The 14585-nt window shown below is 71.4% G+C and overlaps 3 protein-coding genes across 3 annotated transcripts; 1 reads left to right on the top strand and 2 right to left on the bottom strand.

The window, feature by feature from the left end:
• The first annotated feature begins 1172 nt into the window (after positions 1–1172).
• Positions 1173–6871, top strand: MAP3K10 (mitogen-activated protein kinase kinase kinase 10). Its single transcript, XM_068910532.1, has 10 exons — positions 1173–1831; positions 2382–2562; positions 2700–2848; positions 3016–3191; positions 3355–3595; positions 3939–4061; positions 4692–4830; positions 4904–5016; positions 5627–6022; positions 6489–6871. Exons 1-10 carry the CDS (start codon positions 1183–1185, stop codon positions 6869–6871), a joined length of 2550 nt encoding a protein of 849 aa, XP_068766633.1. The 5' UTR covers positions 1173–1182.
• Positions 6872–7935: 1064 nt separating this feature from the next.
• TTC9B (tetratricopeptide repeat domain 9B) lies at positions 7936–10089 on the bottom strand. Its single transcript, XM_068910287.1, has 3 exons — positions 9686–10089; positions 8823–9005; positions 7936–8260 (listed from the first exon to the last, which is right to left on the bottom strand). The coding sequence occupies exons 1-3, from the start codon at positions 10056–10058 to the stop codon at positions 8166–8168; spliced, it is 651 nt and encodes a 216-aa protein (XP_068766388.1). The 5' UTR covers positions 10059–10089; the 3' UTR covers positions 7936–8165.
• A 447-nt stretch (positions 10090–10536) lies between these two features.
• On the bottom strand, positions 10537–13200 carry CCNP (cyclin P). Its single transcript, XM_068910531.1, has 7 exons — positions 13044–13200; positions 11692–11819; positions 11491–11589; positions 11258–11413; positions 11017–11175; positions 10772–10938; positions 10537–10708 (listed from the first exon to the last, which is right to left on the bottom strand). The coding sequence occupies exons 1-7, from the start codon at positions 13198–13200 to the stop codon at positions 10537–10539; spliced, it is 1038 nt and encodes a 345-aa protein (XP_068766632.1).
• Between the last annotated feature and the right edge of the window lie 1385 nt (positions 13201–14585).

Genomic DNA, 14585 nt, shown 5'->3' with positions numbered 1-14585 from the left:
TCGGGGGTGCCCCGGCCCCGGGGACGTCGGAGGCGGCCTCGCTGCTGAGCGGAGCCCGGGTGCTGCGGGCTGAGTGCGGCTGCCGGGGATCACGGCTGCAAGGGACCTCATTCTGCGCTCCCCAGCTGCAAGGGACCCAAGCGACCCCCGTCTGCGCTCCCCAGCTGCAAGGGACCCAAGCGACCCCCGTCTGCCCTCCCCAGCTGCAAGGGACCCAAGCAACCCCCGTCTGCCCTCCCCAGCTGCAAGGGACCCAAGCAACCCCCATCTGCCCTCCCCAGCTGCAAGGGACCCAAGCGACCCCCGTCTGCGCTCCCCAGCTGCAAGGGACCCAAGCGACCCCCGTCTGCCCTCCCCAGCTGCAAGGGACCCAAGCAACCCCCGTCTGCGCTCCCCAGCTGCAAGGGACCCAAGCGACCCCCGTCTGCCCTCCCCAGCTGCAAGGGACCCAAGCGACCCCTGTCTGCCCTCCCCAGCTGCAAGGGACCCAAGCAACCCCCGTCTGCCCTCCCCAGCTGCAAGGGACCCAAGTGACCCCATTCTGTGCTCCCCAGCTGCACGGGACCCAAGCAACCCCCGTCTGCGCTCCCCAGCTGCAAGGGACCCAAGCAACCCAAGAGACCCTGGTCTGTGTTCACCGGCTGCAAGGGATTTAAGGGACCCCACTCTGCGCTCCCCAGCTGCAAGGGACCCTGGCTACGCTTCCCAGCTGCAAGGGACCCCCAGGCGTGCTCCCCGGCTGCAAGGGACTCAAGGGACCCAAGGGACCACGCTCTGCGCTCCCCAGCTGCGAGGGACCCCCAGGCGCGCTCCCTGGCTGCAAGGACCAAAGGGATCCTGCTCTGCACTCCCCGGCTGCAAGAGACCCTCGGGTGCACTCCCTGCCTGCAAGGGACCCAAGGGACCCCGAGGTGCGCCCTTCGGCTGCAAGGGACCCCAGCTCCACTCCCCCAGGCTGCGCTCGCCGGCCCGGCACAGCTCTTCCCCTCCTCTCGAGCCCACCCCACTGCTGGCAGGGTCCCCCCAGAGCCCCCCGGGACCATGCGGGCCAGGGGGGACGAGGCGTGGAGCCGGGGCCCTCGGCATGCGGCTGCCCAGCAGGGCCAGGACCCCCGGGGCCCGGCGCGCGTGAGGAGCACGTGCCCGCGGGTGCTGGCGCGCTGAGGCAGGGCCCGGAGCGCGATGGAGCCGGAGGAGGGCTGGAGCCCCCGCAAGGGCAATCCCTTCTGGACGGCCGTCTTCGACTACGAGGCCGCGGCCGAGGAGGAGCTGACGCTGCGGCGGGGGGATGTGGTGGAGGTGCTGTCCAAGGACTCCACCGTGTCCGGAGACGAGGGCTGGTGGACGGGGAAGGTGCAGGGCAAGGTGGGGGTCTTCCCCAGCAACTACGTGAGCAGCGAGCCGGCTGCCGTGGGGCCGCCGGAGGTCTCCTTCGAGGAGCTGCTGCTGGACGAGATCATCGGCGTGGGCGGCTTCGGGAAGGTCTACAAGGGGCTGTGGCGAGGCGAGGAGGTGGCGGTGAAGGCCGCCCGGCAGGACCCCGACGAGGACATCAGCGCGACGGCAGAGAGCGTGCGGCAGGAGGCCCGGCTCTTCGGCATGCTGCGGCACCCCAACATCATCGCCCTGAAGGCTGTGTGCCTCAGCCCCCCCAACCTCTGCCTGGTGATGGAGTTCGCCCGGGGCGGCGCGCTCAACCGGGCCCTGGCGGGGCGCAAGGTGCCCCCCCACGTGCTGGTCAACTGGGCCGTGCAGATCGCCCGCGGCATGAACTACCTGCACAATGAGGCCGTGGTGCCCATCATCCACCGAGACCTGAAATCCATCAACAGTGAGTGCTGTGGGGGGACCCCCAGCTCTGCACGGCCCCCCACCGCTGCCGTGCCCCCACCCTGCCCGGGCAGCACCCCTCAATTGCACCCCCCAGGTCACGACTGGTGCTGCCCCGCTGCAGCCCGCCAGCTCCCAACGGTACCGGCTGCTCCAGGTCACACGTCTGTGGGGCACCGGTGGGGGGCTAGGACGCCTGGGTCCCCTCCCCACCTCGGTGAGGGGTGCAGGGGCTGGGGCACCTGCTGGGTCCCCAGGACACGCCGGGTCCCTCGAGCTGTGCCAGGCCTCCGGGCAGCTCGGCTGCACCCTGGGAACGGGCTGAGCCGAGGAAGCTCCTCTCGGAGGAGCAGGGAAAAATCCCCCCACCTCATCCGCTGTGCACAGGGGCACGAGATGCCCGGCAGGACCCGGGGTTCAGCGACGGCTCCTGGCTGCCGTTGGCCCCACGGGCTCTGCTATTCCGGCCCCTGCTCTCCCTGTGTCCCCGGATGCCCCTGGCTCCACCGTGCCCAGCTAGCACCCCCCCACACCCCTTGCCTCTCCCCCAGTCCTGATCCTGGAGAAGATCGAGAACGACAACCTGGCCCATTGCACCCTGAAGATCACGGACTTCGGGCTGGCCCGTGAGTGGCACAAAACAACGAAGATGAGTGCGGCTGGGACCTATGCCTGGATGGCCCCCGAGGTCATTAAGCTGTCCCTCTTCTCCAAGAGCAGCGATGTCTGGAGGTACCGGGGGGCTGCGTGCAGGGCGATGCACCTGGCGGGTGCTGCGGGGAGCCGTCAGGGCATCAGGGCGCAGCAGGACACCAGCAGCACGGTGCCCTGTGCCCACCCTGCCCCGAGCCTCCCACCCTGTGCTGCAGCTTCGGGGTGCTGCTGTGGGAGCTGCTGACCGGCGAGGTGCCGTACCGGGAGATCGACGCCCTGGCCGTGGCCTACGGCGTGGCCATGAACAAGCTGACGCTGCCCATCCCCTCCACGTGTCCTGAGCCCTTCGCCCACCTGCTGGATGGTGAGTTGGGGCACGAGGGCTTGCACGGGGGCTGGGGTCCCTGCACAGGGGCTGGGGGAGGTCCCTGCACGAGGACCGGGGCCCATGCACAAGGGTCAGGGTCCCTGCACAGGGGCCAGGCTCTGCGTGCGACAGGGGAGGCCCTGCTGACGCTCCCGCCGTTGCAGAGTGCTGGGACCCCGACCCGCACGCCCGCCCGGCCTTCGGCAGCATCCTGGGGCGCCTGCTGGCCATCGAGCAGTCGGCAATGCTGGCCATGCCCCTCGAGTCTTTCCACTCGCTGCAGCAGGACTGGAAGCTGGAGATCCAGAGCATGTTCAGCGACCTGCGCACCAAGGAGAAGGTCAGCAGGGTCCCGGCTACACCCTGACCCAAGTCCCCGGGGGCTCAGCCCTCCCTGTCCCCCACATCCCCTCTGCAGGCACTCGCCTGCCCCAGGGGTGCTGCTGGAGCAGGGCATGGGGACCCTGGTTGTACGGCATCCCCCTGCCTATGCCCACCCGCAGGAGCTGCGGAGCCGCGAGGAAGAGCTGCTGCGGGCGGCCCAGGAGCAGCGGACGCAGGAGGAGGTGCTGCGCCGGCGGGAGCAGGAGCTGGCGGCCCGGGAGATCGACATCGTTGAGCGGGAGCTGCACCTCATCATGCACCAGATGCACCAGGAGAAGCCCGGCGTCAAGAAGAGGAAGGGGCACTTCAAGCGCAGCCGTCTCAAGCTGCGGGACGGCAACCGCATCAGCCTGCCCTCGGGTAGCTCGGCCCCCCCTGCACCCCCCAGCCTGCCCTCGGGGACCCTGAAATCCTGCTGTACCCCAAAACCCTGCTGCACCCCTCCAGCCTGTTCTTGAGTACCCTGAGCCCCCCTGGCTGCTTTCAGGGAGCCCTGAACCCCCTGGACACCCCAACCTTGCCCCCACCCCTCGCTGGGTCCCCCCAGAGCTTTCCCGCACCCCCCGCCCCGTGCAGTACCTGCAGGCTGGGTCTGGCCCCGGGCCAGGCTGGGACATCCCTGGTGCAGCCGGGGGGGCTGGGGGAGCCCCTAGTGCCCAGGGGGGGGCTCCGCAGCCCCCCTGACCTCCCCACCTCCCCCCAGGCTTCGAGCACAAGATCACGGTGCAGGCATCGCCCACGCTGGAGAGGCGGAAGGGGCTGGGGGCCGACGGCACCAGCCCCCCCGGCAGCCCCAGCATCATCCCCCGCCTCAGGGCCATCTGCTGTGAGTACACCCTGGCACCCCCGAGCAGCCCCCCAAATCTCAGGCAACCCCCCCCCCCAGATCCCCACCCTGCCCTCGGGTGCCCTGAACCCCCCAGGCCCCTAAATTCAGGCCAGTACCACAAACCCCAGGCAGCCCCCCACCAAATCGCAGGCATCCTCTCCAAATCCCAGGGATCCTCCCCAACCCCCAGGCAACTCCCCAGCCCCCAGGCATCTTCCCCAAATCCCAGGGATCCTCTCCAAATCCCAGGGATCCTCCCCAGCCCCCAGGCATCTTCCCCAAATTCCAGGGATCCTCTCCAAATCCCAGGGATCCTCCCCAACCCCCAGGCATCTTCCCCAAATCCCAGGGATCCTCTCCAAATCCCAGGGATCCTCCCCAACCCCCAGGCAACTCCCCAGCCCCCAGGCATCTTCCCCAAATTCCAGGGATCCTCTCCAAATCCCAGGGATCCTCCCCAACCCCCAGGCAGCCCCCCAGCCCCAGCAGCACAGGCCCTGGGGTGCAGCTGCCCTGGGGTGCAGCCGAGCCCAGCGGGCCCCCCCGGTCCCCGGTCCCTGCACCCAGGGGAGACGGCCCGGGGTGCGGGCGGAGGGGAGCCCCAAGGCCGCCCCGCTGCGCCCGCAGTGACGCCCCTGGACGGGAGCCGGACGTGGGGCCGCAGCGGGGCACCGCGGGCCGAGGCGATGGTGGGCAGCAAGAAGAAGGGCCGGACGTGGGGGCCCAGCTCCACGCTGCAGAAGGAGCGGCTCGGCGGCGAGGAGAGGTGAGCGGGGCCCGCAGAGCCCGCTGGATGCCGTGCCACCCCGGGGGTGACCCCTGCGCTCCCCCCCCCGCAGGCTCAAGGCACTGGGTGAGGGGTGCAAGCAGTGGTCGTCCAGCGCCCCGAACCTGGGCAAGTCGCCACGGCACGTGCCCATGGCGGTGGGCTTCGCCAGCCTCACCGAAATGGGTGAGCAGGGCCCTTGGGACGTGCCAGCCCCCGAGGGGGCAGTGGGGAGTGTGTGGGGGGGGGGAGCTGCGTGGGGCCGCATGCCCCCGGCCCCGGGGGGGATGTGCTGCAGGGTGGTACCTGCCAGGGGCATGGACACAGGGGAGGGGGTGCTGCGTGATGCGGGGGGGCTGCATCCCTGCTGGGGAGCTGCGTGCGTGGGGAGATGCCCAGGGCTGGGGATGCAGTGGCGGGGGACACTGTGCAGTGGTGGGGGGGGGCGACAACCTCACCCAAAGGGGCTGTTTCAGCAGTGGGGGTCTGGTCCCCACAGGGTCCAGGGGGCTGAGGGACATTGTGCAATTGGGGAGGGGGTACAGGGTGTGTCCAGGGATCCGGAAACACTGTGCAATTGGGGGGGGGTGAGGGGGGTTGCGTGCCCGGGGAGGGTGTGTGGGAGGGGTCCGGTTCCCGTAGGGTTCAGGGGGCTGAGGAACACTGTGCAATTGGGGTGGGGGTGTCGCATGCACGGAGGGAGGGTCGGGGGGCGTCCGGTCCCCTCAGGGTGGAGGGGGGGGCCCCCCCGGGGTGGGTGTCCGGCCCCCCTCCCCGACGGCCGCTGTCCCCGCAGAGGAGTACGCCGAGGCGGAGGACCCCGGCGCGCCGCCCTCGCCCCCCGGCAGCCCCCGGCCCGCGGCGGTGGGGGGAGCGGGAGGGGCCCGGCCGGGGGCGGCGGCGGCCGGGGCCGGGGCCGGGGGGCGGCGGGGCCGCAGCGGGGCGGCGCTGCTGGGCTGCGCCTCGGTGCTGGCGGCGGTGGCGCTGGGCACGGCGCTGCCCGGGGCCGCCCCCGCCGCGCCCCCCCCGGCCGAGCAGCCCCCCGCCCCGGCCGAGCATCACCCGCCGCCGCCGCCCGCCGCCGCCGCCGCCCCGCGCCGCCCGCGCCAGTCGCTGACGCCCACGCGAGTCGCCGCCGCCCGCCGCGGGCACCGCCGCACCCCCTCGGACGGGGCCCTGCCCCACGGCCACGGTGAGCGCGGGGGGGGGGGGGGGCGCACGGAGCAGCCCCCGACACGCCCCGGCCCCACTGCAGCCGCCCCCCGCCACCGCTCTGCCCCTTTGTACCCCCGCCAAATCCCCCACTGCCCCGTTGCAACCCCCTCAACTTCCCCCACTCTGCCCCATTGCAACCCCCCCCAGCTCCCCCCACTCTGCCCTATTGAAGCCCCCCAACTCCCCCCCGCTCTGCCCCATTGCAACCCCCTGCTTTGCCCCATTGCAGCCCCCAACTCCCCTCGCTCTGCCCCATTGCACCTCCCCACAGCCCCCACACGCTCTGCCCCATTGCAACCCCCCCAGCTCCCCCCACTCTGCCCTATTGAAGCCCCCCAACTCCCCCCCGCTCTGCCCCATTGCACCCCCCCCACCTCCTCGCCGCCCGCCGTCGGGAGGGGCCCAGGCGTGCGGGGCGGGGCTGAGGCTGCCGCCGCCCGCAGGAGCCCGGGAGGCGCCGGAGCCGCCGCTGCCGCCGCCGCCGTCGTGGTCGCGCCGCCGCGGCCCGGAGCCGTCGGAGCCGTCGGAGCCGCCGCCCGCGGAGCGGCCGCGCTCGCTGCCCTTCGCCCCCCGGCCGCGGCCCGCGCCCGCCCGGCCGCGGCCCGACCCCTGGGCGCTGGTGTCGGCGCGGGGGGCGCGGGCCGCTGCGCCCCCGACCCTGCTGGACCTGGACGCGGAGGGGCAGAGCCGGGACAGCACCGTGCCCCTCTGCGGGCGCCCCGCCGCCCGCGCCGCCCCCGGCCCCGACGGCGCCCACAGCCACGGCTCCAGCACCGACGGCTCCCACGGCGACGGCACCGGCTCCAGCACCGACATCTCCCACTGACCCGCGGCCGCGGCGCCGGCACCATCTCCAGCGCCAGCATCACCTGCCCACCCGGTATCGGCACCGGCGGGTCCCGCTGCGACGGTACCGGCTCAAGCACTGAGGATTCCCGCAGCTGCGGCACCGGCGTCTCCTGCGGACCCAGTACCGGCATCGATGGGTCTGTGGCACCGGCTCTGACAGCGCCGGCTCCTATGGCACCAGCATCGGAGGGTCCATGGTGCTGGCTCTGGCACCAGTGGGTCCACGGCACCGGCTCTGGCACCGACAGGTCCCTGGCACCGGCCGCAGCACCCACATCTCCCCCGACCCGGTACCGGCACCGACGAGCCCCCTGGCCAGCAACGACCGGTCGCCCGCTGCGGCATCGGGGGTCCGGTGCCAGCGCTGCCTCCGGCCCCGACGGGTCCCGCTGGCCCGGACCCAGCAGGGCCCGGTGACCGGGGCTGGCGGAGCCCCTGCGTCCGGCACCGACGCGTCCCGCGACCGGCAGATCCCGCGGCTCCGGGACCAGGAGCGTGTCTGGCCGGGAGGTGCCAACGTGGGCAGGATTTTGGGGGTGGGGGGGCTTGGGGAAGACCCCCAGGCATGTGTAAATCTGTTGTGATGTTTGTATAAAAAAATCAAAAAACAAAAAAAAGACGTCCCTAAACCTTGCTGTGAGCCAGCGCAGTTCCCATGGACCCAGGCGTCTGGCCCCCCAGCAGGAGAGTGTGGGGCTGAGTGGGGTCTCACCCTGGCCACAAGGAGCCCCCCCACCAGGGGGTCCCACAGCCGGGGGGGGGGGCGAGGAGGGCGACACAGGGACCGAACGCCGGGGCTCTCCCCCAGCCCGAGCAAGGGCTCCTCAGTGCCCTTTGGGGACCGTGCTTTGCCCCCCTGGCACCCCCCCATCCCACAGGACTCCCCCAGGGCAGAGACCCCCCCCAATTCAGGCCCTCCATGCTCCTGGGTGCATTCCCCCCACCCGTGTGCCCCCCCCAGCTGCACCCCCCCCACCCCCCGGTCCTCCCCAGCCCCAGCCCCAGCCCCAGCCCCCCCTGCCCCAAGGACCAGACCGGGCAGGAGGAAACCAATAGTTTTATACAGCACCCACAGCTCGGGGAGGGGGCGGCGGGGGCCATCCGGGAGCCAGGGTGGGAATCAGCACCAGCGGCCGGGGCTCGGGGGCCCCCGGCAGACCCCCCCGGCACCCACTGGGTCCCCGGCCACCCATGGGTGCAGGCAGCCGGGTTGGTCCCCGTCCAGAGGCTGGAGGGGGTCCCGGCCCGGCAGGATGCAGCCCCCCCGGGTGCTAGGCGATGAGGTCCTTGTAGCTGTCCCGCTCCCGCTGCCCCGAGCGGGTGATTTTCATCTCCGTCAGCTGGATGTAGCGCAGCACGTTGGTGTCTGGGGAGAGCAGAGGCCTCGGGTCCCATCCGGCTCCGCCAGGTCCAGCACCATCGGGTGCCCCCAGCACCCCCGGGTGCCCCTCAGCACCCCTGGCCAAATACACTGATATCTGGGGAGAGCGGATGCCCAGGGTCCCATCCGGCTGCCCCCCAGCATGCCCAGGTGCCCCCAGCACCCCCAGCTCAGCATCCCCAGCCCAGCACGCTGGTGCCTGGGGACAGCAGACCACTATGGTCCCATCCAGCACCCCCGGGTGCCCCCCAGCACCCGTGGCCCAATACACTGATATCTAGGGACACCAAAGGCCCAGGGTCCCATCCAGCTGCCCCCACCCTCAGTTGCTCCCCAGCAGCGCCAGCCCAGCACCCCGGGTGTCCCCCCCAACACCCCCAGCTCAGCATCCCCCAGCCCAGCATGTCGATGCCTGGGGACAGCGGAGCACCACGGTCCCACCCAGTGCCCCCAGCCCAGCACCCCCACCGGCTTGCATGGGTGCCCCCAAGTGCCCAGGGGCGGTGGAGCGCCGGGCTCCCCCCCCAGCCCCCCCAGCCCCGCTCACCGGCGGGCTGCCGGCTCCGGGCCTCGCGCAGGTAGAGCAGGGCGCTCTCGTAGTCGCCCAGGTGGTAGAAGGCGACGCCGGCCCGGTACGTGGCCTTGAAGTTGCTGCGCTGCCGCTCCAGCACCTTGAGGCAGTACTCGCGCACCCGCTCGTAGTTCACCAGCTCCGACTGCAGCAGGCAGGCTGCGGGGGGCTCAGCGGCGGTGGCCCCCACCGCCCCGGACCCGCACGCTGCACTGCCTCTCCTGCACCCGCACCGCATCCCCGCCGCACCACAGGCGCTGCCCTGCACGCACGGCACCCACCGTGCCCTGCGCTGCACTGCTGGCACCCGCTGTGCCCTGCAGCCGTCGCGCCGGGCCTTGCGCCCGGTGCTGCACCCTCAGCTGCATCTGCTGTGCCCGCATTGCATCCCCAGTGCCCTACGCTGCGTCTGCTGCACCCTGTATGCATGGCACTATGCATACTGCGTCCTGCCCGGCACCCCGTACACACAGCCCTGCGTGCACTGCCCCCCACACTGCCTCACGTACACACGGCACTGCATCCCCTGCATCCCATACACACAACCTGGCATGCGCTGCACCCCGCTGTGCATGCACTGCCCCCACACTGCATCATGTACACGTGGCACTGCACTCCCTGCAACCTGCACATGAAGCCCTGCATGCACTGCACCCACCCTGCGTGCACTGCACCCCACCCCGTGCACCCACCTTCCACCCCTGCCAGCCCCGGGCACTGCGGGGGCCCCTCCACCATCCTCCCCCCCCCCAAGCAGCACAACCCACACGCTCGCTGCCTGCCCCTCCCCACCCACGGGGGCCCAGGTGTCCGGGCAGCGGTGCTGGGGCCCCGCTCACCGGTGAGGCTGTCGTAGCACTCCACCTCGGTGCTCTCCACCAGGTCCCGCTGGCGGGCGGAGAGGGGGGCACTGCCGGGGGGGGCGCCGGGGGGGCCCCGCAGCCCCTTGAGCTGCAGCAGAGCCCGGTGGTACTTGCCAATGGCCTCGCGGAACTTCTTCTCCCGGTAGCAGCGGGCGGCCTCAGCCTTGAAGGCCACGGCCGCCTGGATCTGCCGCTCCAGTGCCGGCTCCCCGCCGGCCCCCGGCTGCTGCATGGCCCCGCCGCCGCTCAGCGCCCTGCCATGCCACCCGGCCCGGGGGGGCCCTGGCTCCGCCGCCGGCTCCAGCCCCGCGCGCCGCTGCAGCGCCGGGGACCGCTCCCCCCGGTGCATTGTGGGAATATCCCAGCGCACCGCTGCAGAGGGCGCGGGCGGCTGCCGCGGGCTCCCCAGGGCAGTGGGTCCTGCCTGGCCCAGAAGCGTGGCTTTGCTGGGGGGTGAGTGGGGAGAGCCCCCATGGTGTCCCCCCAACCAGGGGCACCCCCACCCAGGACACCCCCCATCGCTGGGGCTTGGGGGGATGTGTGCATGGTGGGGAATGCTGCAATGCAAAAGGGGGGTGAATCCAGCCCCCCACCAGGGAACCCCCCCCACCCAGGGGCACCTGCACCCTTGGGGCTCAGGGGGATGTGTACATGGGGGAAGGATGCTGCAATGCAAAAGGGGGGACAAATCCAGCCCCCCACCAGGGCACTCCACAGCCCAGGGGAGAGGCACCAGGTTGGGCCCCCCCTTGCACAGTGCATTTGGGGCTAAAAGACTCTTTATTAGACAAAAGCATGCAGCGTGCCCCCCTCCCACCCCCTGCCCATCAGGGCGCCGCGGCACGGGCCAGGTAGGCCGAGCGGGCGATGGCCGGGCGGGCGCTGGCGCCGAGCCGGCGCGGCCGGGCGTACTTGCGGAAGACGGCGCGCGGGCTGGCGGTGCCGGCGCGGAGGGCGGCGCGGGCCAGGGCTGGGTGCACGGCGCGCACCTCCTCCTCCCTGCAAGGAGAGCGGCCGTCAGCGGGGTCCCGGCCGCGCCGCCCGGCCCCGGCCCCCTCCTACCTGTACAGGGCTGGGGGGGCCGGCAGGGCGCCCTGCGGCCCCTCTTCCTCCTGCAGCACCCGCTGTGCCAGGCACAGGGCGGCCGCGGCCAGCAGCGCCGGCTCGAAGCCCATGCACTCAGCCTCCAGCAGCGACAGCTCCAAGAAGTACGTGGCCAGCTGGGACACCTGGGGACGGAGGGCAGCCGTGGGCACCCGCGCCCACCACGGGACCCCGGCGTCCGGGCGCCCCCGCCCCGCGCTCACCTCGGGGCCGCAGCGGCCCAGGGCCGCCAGGAGCCGGAGCAGCAGCAGCGGGCTGGTGTAGTGCAGCTCGAAGCGCAGGTGCCCCAGCAGCCTCCACTCCATGCGCAGCAGCTCCCGGCGGCTGAAGGCGCCCGCCGTCAGGAAGCAGAGCTCGGCCGGCTGCGGGGGACAGGCCGCCATGGGCGTCTGCACACCCCCCCTTCCCCCCGCCTCCGCGGGACCCAGGCGTCCGGGCGGGTACCTGGGGCAGCGCACTCTCCTCCACCTTGCAGGCGACGAAGAGGCAGGCGAGGCCGAGGAGCTGCAGGGTGGGCGCGCGCACGCGTGCCGCGGCCATGTAGGCGTTCATCAGGTGCACGGCCAGGTAGAGCGTCTCGTCCGCCAGGCCCAGGTACTCCTGGGGGAGGGGGTAGGGTGCTCAGGGGGCCCAGGAGTCCTGGGGCCACCCCCGCGCCCTGCGGGGCAGGTACCTACGTGCACCTGGACCAGCCAGTCCACCACCAGCGCCCGCATATCGGCCGTCACCGTGCGCAGCACGTCCCAGCTCCGGAAGACGTAGCTGGACTGTCTCTGCTGGGTGGGAGAGACGGGACAGGCCAGGGCTCCCCCGGGGCCGGGCAGGGGGCCCCGGCATCCTGCTATAGGGGTGGGGGACGGGGCCGTGCCCCCGCTCACCATGGCCAGGGTGAAGATGTCCCCGGCGTAGTCGTGCTCCGGGGCCATGCCCACGCTCGCCAGCGCCCGCGCCAGCTCCTCCGCCTGCGCCGCCGGCGTCTCCCGTGGGGCCCCCGGACCCTCCAGCCCTGGTGCAGGCAGAGGGGTCAGCGTGGGGGGCCCCGGCGTCCAGCTCCCCCCAGCCCAGGGTCCCCGACCCACACACACCTCTCGGGGGCCCGGGGCTCCCCGCAGCCTCCCCGGTCTCCAGCGCTGCCCGCAGGCCCTGGTGGGGCTGGAGCCGGTGCCCCCAGCCCCGTCTCGCACCACCCCCGGGGCACCCGCGCCCAGGACACCTGGGCCCCCCGGGGCCGCTGCCGGGGCAGCTTCACAGTGGGCAGCCAGGGACAGGTCTCCCCAGCGCAGCCCGGAGCAGGACAGGAAGTAACACCCCCCACCCCTCCCCACGAGGCTAATTAAAGCCTCATTAGTGGGGGCAGCTGGCGCTGGCTGGGCCCATCAGCCCCGAGCAGCCGGACCCCAGGCCCCACCACGACCCGGGGCAGGGAAAGGAGGAAAACAGCTGGATTCCTCCAAAAAAAAAAAACATTTTATTGCTTGTACCGTACAAATACGAGGGCGGGTGAAAGCAGCCGGCCGGGCGTCTCACCGCGCCGGGGGAAGCCACAACACCAAATCTCACAATGTATCGCGCAGGGTCTCATCCCCGGCGGCGGCCCGGCCAGAGCCTCCCCCGGCCCCGCTCGCCGCCTCGGTGTTTTAACTTAACGCGACTCCATTCGGGCAACTAGAAACTAAGAAAAAGCAATTTGTCGTCTGGGTTCCTCCCTGCTCGAAAACGCGAGGGAAGCAGCCCTGGCCGCGGGGCGCCGCTGCCCGGCCCAGCGCCCGCTCCCAGGGCTGCGGGAAAGGCACCGGCTGCAGGATCCCGCCTCGGCGTCGCGCCAGGACGGCGGCCGGACACCTGTGCGGCCCGACGCTGCCCCGAGGAGAGCGGCGGCCGGCAAGAGGCCGCGGCCCCGGCACAGCGGCAAGTCCAGCTCGTCGCCGGCCCGGCGCGCCGGCAGCGGAGGGCGATGCCCGAGGACGCAGGCGGCCCTGCCCCGTCCGCGTCCGCTCCGGGAGAGGGACGATTCGGCCGCGCGAGCGCCCAACGTGGGGCCGAGGAGCGAGCGAGCCGCACCGGGGCGGCACGGCCGTGCACAGGGAGCGCCGTCACCCCGCGCCGGCGCAGCTTGTCCCCGGCTCCCCGAAGATGCAGCCAGCCAGCAGGCGCGTGCACGCCCGTGCGCACGCACTGGTGCACGCACAGGCAAGCGCATGTACATATACACGCATGCACATACACACACGTGCACGCAGCACAGGCGAGAGCGGGCGGGCACCGGGGGACGCAGCACACAGCCCCGGCACTCCAGCGCTGGCACAGACGGGTGCAGCAGTCGGAGGGGGCCGCACGTGCAGCACGAGGCCCCGAGCCCGGGAACTGTCCGTTCGGCGCAGATCCATTGCCGGCAATGGAGCCGCGCGAGAAGAGAGTCGATCCTGACGCTGGCAGCCGGGAAGGTTTACGGAAGGGGGAACGCTGTGCCGGCGCTCAGGTGGTAAAAAACTGTTCCTCAGCACCGCTGCCGGGGGGTCAACGGCTGCTGCTGTTGCATTTAGGCAAAACCACCGATTGCCGGAGCTGCTGGGGAAGGATGTCCTGTGGCTGCCCCCCGCTGCGGGACGAGCAGGGGCGCCCACGGCATCCCAGCCCCACGGCGCTTGGCCCTGCGGCGTCGAGCCCTTCTGCCAGGCACGGGGATGGGAAGGGCAGTCGCCCCCGAGCTGGTGGCGAGGGTCCCGTGCCAGGCCGTCGCGGCCTGGGCAGCACCGGTGGGCGAGCAGGACCCCCCCCTTGCAGACCTGCAGCCCTGCTCCTGGCAGGCCAGCAGAACCAATGCCCCTTGCTTTAAGGCAACGAAGAAAAACTATTGCTTTTACAATCGTCTGCGTCTTCGACGGGTTCCAGTCCTGCGCGGGGTCTGCTCTCCTCCAACACCAGCGACCCTCGCGGAGGAGAGAGGCAGGGCCTGGCCGAGGGCACGGGGCTGCCCCCTCCTCGCCCCTCTGCAGCGCTGTGCTGGCCGTCTCCGGCGAGGGAGGGACTCGTGCTGGGGAAGAGGCATTCCCCTTTGAGGCACAGATTTCGGGGCATGCTGTGTGTTTTGCAGTCTCTGGGGGTCACCTTTGCAGGCTGAGCTTAGGGAACAGTTGTGAAGGTTTAACAGGCTGAGAGAAGACATGCACCATGATTGCGGCATCTGCAGCATGAAGTCAGTGTCCTGCCCTTACGGAGCTAACCCACCTCCCCCAGGAGTCTCGGTGCAGGGGGTTCACCCCCCTCCCTCCCCAGGCAACCCCGCTCCAGCATCGGGTCACATCCAGCAGAAATACCTCGGTGAAACGGAAGTTACTCTTTGCAATTCAGCTGGGAGAGGTTTCAGCTCCACAGGATTTGTCTCCACAAACCTCCCCTTCTCTGTTCAAAATGCCAGCGTTGGGGCAAGAGCCCAATGCTCCCTGCAGGGAGCGGCGGGGCCGACGGGGCACGGGGGCTGGCAGCGTTTCCAGCAAGAGAAAGGCCACGGAGGGGTGCGCTGTGGGGTGTGGTTGTTCAAAAAGCTGTGAGCACTTCTAGTTTGTTTTTTTTTTTAAAAAAGTAATAAAATAAAAGCAGTCCTACACTAGGGAATGAGGCACAGCGTGGTGCCTGCTGGAGCCGCGTAGCAAGAGCACTTTGTTTGCAGCAGTATGGCTTCCAAAAGGCGATGCTGCCGCTCTCACAACGTGGCACGATGCCTGCGAGTCGGAGGACGGGCTGCTGGGGGTCCTGTCCCCGCAGCCCCGGC

Source organism: Struthio camelus, chromosome 16, assembly GCF_040807025.1.
Source record: "Struthio camelus isolate bStrCam1 chromosome 16, bStrCam1.hap1, whole genome shotgun sequence".
Taxonomy (NCBI): domain Eukaryota; kingdom Metazoa; phylum Chordata; class Aves; order Struthioniformes; family Struthionidae; genus Struthio; species Struthio camelus.
The sequence above is the reverse complement of the archived record's forward strand: the minus strand, read 5'-3'. Positions and strand labels throughout refer to the sequence as shown.

Coding starts and splice junctions, on each gene's coding strand:
- MAP3K10 (XM_068910532.1), top strand. CDS start 1,183: ATGGAGCCGGAGGAGGGCTGGAGCCCCCGCAAGGGCAATCCCTTCTGG. Junction 2,849..3,015: donor CTTCGCCCACCTGCTGGATG/GTGAGTTGGGGC, acceptor CCGCCGTTGCAG/AGTGCTGGGACCCCGACCCG. Junction 6,023..6,488: donor GGCCCTGCCCCACGGCCACG/GTGAGCGCGGGG, acceptor CGCCGCCCGCAG/GAGCCCGGGAGGCGCCGGAG.
- TTC9B (XM_068910287.1), bottom strand. CDS start 10,058: ATGCACCGGGGGGAGCGGTCCCCGGCGCTGCAGCGGCGCGCGGGGCTG. Junction 9,006..9,685: donor GTGCTACGACAGCCTCACCG/GTGAGCGGGGCC, acceptor AGCCCCCCGCAG/CCTGCCTGCTGCAGTCGGAG. Junction 8,261..8,822: donor CCGGAGCCGGCAGCCCGCCG/GTGAGCGGGGCT, acceptor TGCTCTCCCCAG/ACACCAACGTGCTGCGCTAC.
- CCNP (XM_068910531.1), bottom strand. CDS start 13,200: ATGGATCTGCGCCGAACGGACAGTTCCCGGGCTCGGGGCCTCGTGCTG. Junction 11,820..13,043: donor CTCGCCTGTGCTGCGTGCAC/GTGTGTGTATGT, acceptor TGCCTGCACCAG/GGCTGGAGGGTCCGGGGGCC. Junction 11,590..11,691: donor ACATCTTCACCCTGGCCATG/GTGAGCGGGGGC, acceptor TCTCCCACCCAG/CAGAGACAGTCCAGCTACGT.